Source organism: Saccostrea cucullata, unplaced genomic scaffold (genome assembly GCF_032062105.1).
Source record: "Saccostrea cucullata isolate Sc308-1 unplaced genomic scaffold, CSIRO_AGI_Scuc_v1 ctg4973, whole genome shotgun sequence".
In the NCBI taxonomy this organism is placed as follows: Eukaryota; Metazoa; Mollusca; class Bivalvia; order Ostreida; family Ostreidae; genus Saccostrea; species Saccostrea cuccullata.
This window is the reverse complement of record NW_026930632.1, coordinates 1-8,240: the sequence shown is the minus strand read 5'-3', so window position 1 is coordinate 8,240 and position 8,240 is coordinate 1. Positions and strand designations below refer to the sequence as shown.

At 31.7% G+C, this 8,240-nt stretch overlaps 1 protein-coding gene across 1 annotated transcript; it reads right to left on the bottom strand.

Moving 5' to 3' along the window:
* Positions 1-7,476: 7,476 nt before the first annotated feature.
* Positions 7,477-8,234, bottom strand: LOC134229367 (uncharacterized). The gene is made up of 3 exons (XM_062711113.1): positions 8,152-8,234; positions 7,735-8,041; positions 7,477-7,624 (listed from the first exon to the last, which is right to left on the bottom strand). The coding sequence occupies exons 2-3, from the start codon at positions 7,959-7,961 to the stop codon at positions 7,543-7,545; spliced, it is 309 nt and encodes a 102-aa protein (XP_062567097.1). The 5' UTR covers positions 7,962-8,041; positions 8,152-8,234; the 3' UTR covers positions 7,477-7,542.
* Between the last annotated feature and the right edge of the window lie 6 nt (positions 8,235-8,240).

The following is an 8,240-nucleotide window of genomic DNA, read 5'->3' as shown; positions in this document are numbered from 1 at the left end:
TTTGTGTTGCCCTTTCTATAGCTTAATGTTGAACTGCCTCCTTAAACAACCCATTAAGTTACATGTTCCTGTAATTGTCCATTTTTTTTGGAAAACTATTCTTTTTTAAAAAATGGGCAGTCCCCCCCCCCCTTTCCAAAAGAATAGACAGTTAAAACAAAATGACTAAAAGTAAAAACTGATTTTGAAGCATTGCAAACATGTGTAAATACTGACCCCCTCCCATTCACCTGTAACTGTCCATTCTTTAGACAAAGATTATTTCACGTCTGAAAACATAATGGCTATTTACAAAATTGCTGTGCACCGCTAGTTTACCTTTTACTGTCCATTATGTAAACAATGAACTTGACAAAATTAATTCTTAAAAGTTGAGACAAGTGTTTTTAAAATATTTTTAATTTATTTCTCAGAACAAAGGAAATATTGTTTTAGTTAAGTAGGAGTAAGTGCTCAATCTCTCCATTCTGTGAGAGAAAGAACTTATCTCGGTTATACGGTCCTCGATTAGTTCTTTTTCTCATGGAATGGACAGTTTTCGACCTTTCTCCTATACATTATTTGGACAGAGAAAGTTAAAGTGAAAATTACAAAACATGATATGTCTATATTTAAATAATTCAAAAATTGCAAATGATTGTAAAATTTACACGAAAAATTAACTTACGCTGAGAATGGTTTGTATTCTTGCGTTGCAAATAACGTTTCCTCGTTTTTGCTTTCCTGTTTCAATTTATAATCAAAACAGACTGAAAATATGATATTTGAAAACATTAACGGATATCAAAAACAGTTCAAACTGGAAATAAAAATGTACCCCAAAAAATCAATGTCAATTATGAAAAATAACATTATTTCGATTTGAATTGTCATGACTTACGGTATTGATATAATTGAAAGCTTAAATCTTCAAAAGGGATGGTAATTAAAAAAGTGGGACACATATCGATTTACAGATATTTGATAAATGCATGTTCCAGTATATGCAAAAATAGTAAAACTAATTTGGTACAACAGAAAATACAATTTGAAAGATTTTGAATTGTCTTCTATGAAAATATTTAAATATAAATACATTTATTTATATGTGATTATAGTTACGAGGACTGTTCAATAAATAATTTCATGTGCTCGATGACATACAACATAGAAAACATATGACATTATAAGCTTTACTTTTTCTCATTAATGAATCCTTAATGAATTGTTAACAGTTTATGTGACCACTTTTCATCACATAGTTTCATTGTGGGAAGCTTGAAAGTAAAGGCGATTCGAGATACTGCATTAAAAATGAATGGTAAAGAATCAGTAAAATAGACTGAAATTAAAAGCTTCATTAAAGCTGCTGTAAAACCTGTTAAGAATCCCAACGAAATATTAACTGAAATATGTGAAATTTACAGGAAATAATTTCTGTTTTAAACACACATGAGCATTTCAATGAACAAAAATGATATAATGGGCATCAAAAATTGCTACCGTCCTTTGTGACAAGGACTTACAACAACCAATGTACTGTTTGCAAAAATTAAGCAAATTATCACTGATTATGTTTGAATGACCTTAGGCACATAACAAATATAATCATTTTGGGGTTAGTTCAAAATGTCTTAAAGAAACATTTAACAGTAAAAAAAGCTTAATACTCAAAGATCACCCTATGTTTTGAAAAATGAGTGAAAACGACAGCGTGTGAGAATATCCAAAAAATTATCTTAGAATGTAAAAAATTGCGTTTATCTGAAATTCTTACAGACAATTCTAACAGATAATGAAACTTGAATCCATTGCTTTAAACCCTCAAAACAAATTTACAGTAAGATGCATGCACTTGACAAAACAGCAAGGGTCTGAGAAGAGCAAAGAATTGCAAGAGCACAAAACCAGTTTTATGTGCTATTTTCTTTAATATTAGGTGGTCTTGTTGTTCAAATTCTAATTCGAGGAGGCAGTTCAATTTCTGGAGGAGTCTAGGAAGCAATTTTTTTGGAAAAAAATCGAAATGTGTATGAGAGGAAGGGACCGGAATCCCGAATCCACTACATTAAATTTCTTCATGACAGCGTCCAAAACCACAGGCCATGAAGAGTGAAGGCGATTTGGGGATAAAGAGAAAGTTAATGTTTTGTCACACCAACAATATTCGCCAGATATTTCAACTTTTGACTTGTCTCATTTCCCAAACTCGAAAAAAAAATACCTTCCAAAAGGAAAAAAAAAACAGTACACGAAATCATAGGATCTGCCGTATTTCAGCATACGAAGGATCATACTCAAAAATTGTTCTAAAACAATTTAAAATCAAATAAAAATGTTATCGACATGTGTTTTAATTAAAAGAGAATATTCAAGTCAAATCATTAAGACTAAATCATTGAAAAGCGTTTCTTTCCGAGCACCAATGACATAACTTATTGAACAGCCCTCTTAAATAATCTTTTTCTAGTCAGTTGGATGGGTGTGCATAGTATTCAAGAAAGGTTTCGGTTCTATATGTTCACGGCTGTTCACGGCTGTTACAAGTATTTGCCGACAGTACTTACCTATATATACCCTAGCTGAGCCCTCTAGTGACCAGTCTGCCGATTTGTCTGTACGTGCCTCTATCTCGATGTCAAGAATATACATTACCAATACAGAATATTGCAGAATAAAATGTAAACAGAAACCTATGACCAAAGGATGAGTGGACTTAAGCTATGAGAGTTGGGTCCCGGTGTTTTGCGCAAAATAAAATCCCGCATTTCATTAAATTTAAGTTATACAGGTATTAAACAAAGTCTTAAGAGCAGGTTTTGGTTACATTATTATATTATATTATATTATATTATATTATATTATATTATATTATATTATATTATATTATATTATATTATATTATATTACATGAAAGTACTGAATAATGCCAAGCGACACTAGCTTTTGTCACAATTTCCAAAAAATTTGGCCATTGGTCTCATTAGCATAGAAAGTGTATTTTCATTTAAACTTATACATATACAAAGGACAATGTTGGCCAAGTTGCAGCTCATATATAATTTTTGAAAAAAGATCCCAAACTAAAGGTCCCCGATTGTCAACGATTGATATTATAATCACTTTACTCACATGACTTTACATATCCCCGGCAAAGATCCCCAATTTATAGTAAATTTATTATCAATGGATATTGCTTGTATAGAAAAATGGTGCAATCAAAATCAAATGATACTTAATGCCTCAAAAACTAAATGCATGTTAATAGGGACACATCAGCAGAGATCAAAATTCTTAGACCACGACTTTCCTTTATACGTTTCAAACCAGAAATTAGACAATGTAACATATGAAAAAATTCTTGGGGTATATCTAGATAATTCTTTACAATACAATGTACATATCGACCATGTGTGTCAAACTCTGTCACGTAAAATTTCTGCACTCCGTAAAATTAAAAAAGATATCTTTCCCTTCAAACACGCAAGTTGTTTTATAATGCATACATCATGCCTACCATTGATTACTGCCTAACAATTTGGGGAAATACATCCAGATCAAATCTTGACAGAGTTCATAAACTTCAAAAATGTGCTGCAATATGGTATATTTTAGATGCCCCCCCCCCTGACGCACCCTCACGACCCCTTTTTGATGAACTTGATTGGCTTACTGTTTATGAACAGCTTACTGTAAATAAATATGTTGTTGAATAAACCCCTTTTTAATTATTGTCCTACGTATTTACATGAAGTGTTTCAGTTTCAAATTAATAACCAATATACTCTTCGATCTGAATCCAATGTTGATTTGTGTGCGCCAATTCATAAATGTAAACTTTTTTGAAAATTCCTTCCAGTACTCTAATGCCATTTTATGGAATACTTTACCGGTGCACATAAAAATGTCACCAACTCTTAATACTTTCAAGAGACAAGTAAAACAATATGTAAAACAATGTCAGTTTAATTTGTGATTCATGTTTATTTGTATTTATATATTTATATATATATTTAAAATTTCTGTATATATAGAGAATAATGCATACCCTTTTCCATATCACATCCTGTATCAGCCCGAGACACCAATATCAGCCAGAGGGCCGAAGGCCCGAGGGCTGATATTGGTGTCTCGGGCTGATACAGGATGTGATATGGAAAAGGGTATGTATTAATATGTTTATTACATACTTAGTAATAAAATACAGCATACATTAGGTTGAGAAGAAAATAAGTAAATAATTATGCATGGACTTCTTACATACATGTATATGGTCTATCGCTCATACGATTTGGGTTTGTTTCTACTTCTATTTCAATGCACTCGATCCGTAATTTGAAAATAATCTATTACATGTATTTGTAAATTAAGATAACCTTATTTTCAAAAAGTTAAAATTAAGAGAATATGAACCTACCAAAAATTGTGTATGATCACAAGTACTGTTTTTGTGGTTTAATTTACTGAGTGTGTGATTTTGACGTCACAATAGCCGTATCATCCCTGCAGGGCTGATATGGATTTGCGGGGCTGATATAGGTTATCAGCCCTGCAAATCCATATCAGCCCTGCAGGGCTGATACGGCTATTGTGACGTCAGCCATATCGCATATGCAAAAAACCTGTATTTATTACTAAGTGTGTAATAAGTATCTTTATATTGTTAATTGTCAGAAGGCCCTGGGGAAGAATAGTGGTTGCACTAATCAGGTTACCTTCTTTAAATAAAGTATTATTATTATTATTATTATTATTATTATTATTATTATTATTATAATTATAATGACATTCCACGGTTCGATACAACAACGCTTTCATTGAACATTTCATTGTGTTTGTCATTAGAAGTTACTTTTCGGACAGTATCTATCGTACGTACCTCGAACTTCAAACTATGGAAGATTTTTGCGAAAATATTAATAAGGTTCGAAGATTATATGTCTCTTATTTTACTCTGGGTTTTTCATTTGGTGTGTTTTAAAAGAATTCTGGTATTAGTAGTGAGATTAGTAAATATAGGCTCATGTCGCCTCTTTATTATGGTCTGCGGGGCGAAACATCTATCCCATCCCTAAACACTAGAATCATTTATTATTTGTGCACCATGAAACTACACAATCTCTCTCTTTGCCATTTAAATTCGTAGTGTAGCATCTGATTACCAAACAGTCATTTGTGCTATTGTTTACGTTCCATCCATGCTATTTAAATGTCTCCGCCTATTTGCGGTTACCTTAAAATCGATAGTGGTACCGTTCAAATTTGCGGAATTTAAGGCTAATACACGTTCTTTTCAATGGCATTGTCTGTAATTATATATAGAAATATGTATGACAAAAAATTCAAAGCATAAATATCAAAAGCATATGCTTGCACAATAATCATAGATTAATTTAGCGATAAATTGTAATGTAAAGGTTAAAATGGGTAGCCGAAAAGGTTCCAAATGACGTACTAAAGTGCACTCATTCTAAGTAAGCATAAGGTCAAATTCACAACAAATTTTAATGTAAAATCCTTGAAGTGAGCACAATTTCTCCTACCCAGGTCAATCTGGCTCAATTCATTCGAAGAATTATCGAAGGTGAGGTCAAAGATCCTGAAGTACATTTTCGGGTCGAAGATCGATATAGAATGATATAAAAGAAGATAAAATGAATCATTGTCTAAAAAGAATAGCGTAAAAAGATTTGCATTATTTTACAAAGGAAATCAAGTTATAGTTTAAAAATTCTTTTTTCTTCCTTTTATGTTCGTTTATTCGTTAATTCAACACTTTCATCGTTGTCATATAAACGAAAATACATTACATTTATTTTAATATTATGTTATTTAAAGAATAAGACACTGCATGAATGCTGATTAAAGTACGCAAAACGAATCGTGGACAGGAGAAATATATGGCGCACTGATAGTCAGGGATGGGATCAGATTCTTAGATTTTATTATCAACTTTATCAACTTTAGAGTACATATATGCAGATTAGAAAAAAAATAAACAGAGTGATTTTAATAATTTTAAATATTAGAAAATCAACTAGTTCCATATAGTTGTAAATCAAAGAAGCAGTTCCCCATGTTGTCGAAAAGGCTGTTTTATAATTTATCATCCGATTGATTGTAAAGAGAAAAAGTAGGATGTTTGATACTTTTATCATGTAAAAGTTCTTAATTTTCAAAAGATTTGGTGTAAAATATATATTTGATTCACACAATTTCTTCAATAAATTTTAAGAAATAGATAATTTACTTTCTATTGACATTTAGAAGGATTTCTTCAGATATTTTGTATATTCTAATTTGGAACTTTATCTTCTTTCAAACAAAATGGGATGCAGACAAAAATCACATTCAAAATGTTTCCAAGAATATGTTTCTATGAATATTTTATAAAATCTGTACTAATTTTTAATATGAAGCTTGTTAAAGGTATTCATAAGTTTGTTTAATACACAAGTTTCGAGACTGTAACTCTCCTACGATAGAGGCGCAAAAAGTACCCATTTCAGCATGGAGGTGGGACAGGTTGTCTTTGTATACATACGTGCATAAATAAAAGAATGATATTTATGGCTTTTAAAATTTATCAAATGTTATAGAGAGATAATAATGTTAAGCGGTGATGCATTTGATGATTTTATCAAGCTCAACTATGCATATTTACAAATCTACTTTCAATTTTCGGGTACTTGAAAACGAAAGAAACGTCTAGTCTTTATAAAAAGTAACCGATTTTCTTGACTGTACGAACATTTTCTAATAAGTTAGTGTTTTTTCAGTTATAATAAGAAAAGAATAAAAATGTCATTTAGATCCCCGACGTGCAATGATCAGATACATGTGTACCGTATTTATTAGAGGTCCATAGGCCTATCTCTTCCTAGTCCGAAAAGTCTCACATTCACTGATATTTTCTTTTCTGTTTCGATTTTTTGCTTTAAAAAATAATGCCTTTACTTTAATTCGGTTATTCTCAAGTTTTAGAGTGTATCCTGACAATTGTGTAGTTATGATAAACCGGTATATTGATGATGCAATGTATCCAACATACACAGTATCAAATATCTGTCCCACCTGTTTGTTTACGCGGCAACGAAACTCCCCTCCTCAACGAAAGAGCGCACCAAGGGAGATAATCTCAAAACTTGCGTATTAGTGACATTTCGATTGAATTGGATATAAGTCTTTATGCATTGATGGTAAAAAATATTACTCAACAATATTAATATAAAGATAAGACAGAGAATACCGACTTGTGATTTCTTAATTCTTGCAATAGTGGATAATAACTTTACATTCAATCATTTTAAATTCCACACGCATGAGAACACACCCCTACAAACGATAAACGATTTTTCAAGCCCCGGGATCGAAAGATCCTGGGGGTATATTGTTTTTGTCCTGTCTGTCTGTTTGTCTGTCTGTCTGTTGTCAACTTGAACATAGCTCATAACTATTGCGCTGTCAAGGGTAATAAGAGTATACCATATTAGTCAACGTCTTACTCCAGATTTGCGTTACCATCGGGGGCATAGTGTTTCACAAACACATCTAGTTTATTTACTAGTTTTTAACAAATTTCACTTCTGACTCCTCTCTTGTAGTCAAATTTATCTGTATACCTTTTGCCAAGACTACTCTGTATCTGAAATAAAACATTGTTTTCGTTTGTCTTAGAAAATTTTAAAGTGTATATTTGAAAGTCGCAATCAATAGTTTTTTATTTGTTTTGTTTTCACCGAACTTTTCACTTACGTGTTGTCTTTGATTGTAACAATAACAGTAGAATTAGGATTTCGTTTATAACATCTGTTTATTTTGTCGTTAATTTCTCTCGGATACGGGTTCCATTGGCATTGTTTATCTTTCCAAAGCCACTGATCTGATGCAGAAGAAGTCATTGAATTTGACATTCCATCAACTTCTTCATCTGTAGATTCGTTTTCAACTTTTTCATTTTTGAAATATTTCCCTTTAGGCATTGTCAGAAGAGGAAGTCTAGAATTAGGAATTTCGCAAAGCTTGCTGGATTCAAAATTTATTTCACCTTCATTTCCACGCGCTATGTAAAATGAAAAAGATCAAATATTATATTTTCAAAAGCAGTAATGTGCAAGTCTATGTAAGTAAAATATAAAACCAATTTAAAATGAGAGTTCATAAGAAGTGCACCTTTAGACGGAGAACTTTCAGAAATGACTGCAGAAGAATCTTTGACTGAGCAATTCAACTCTGCCTGTTTGATTTGATCTTGAAAGTAC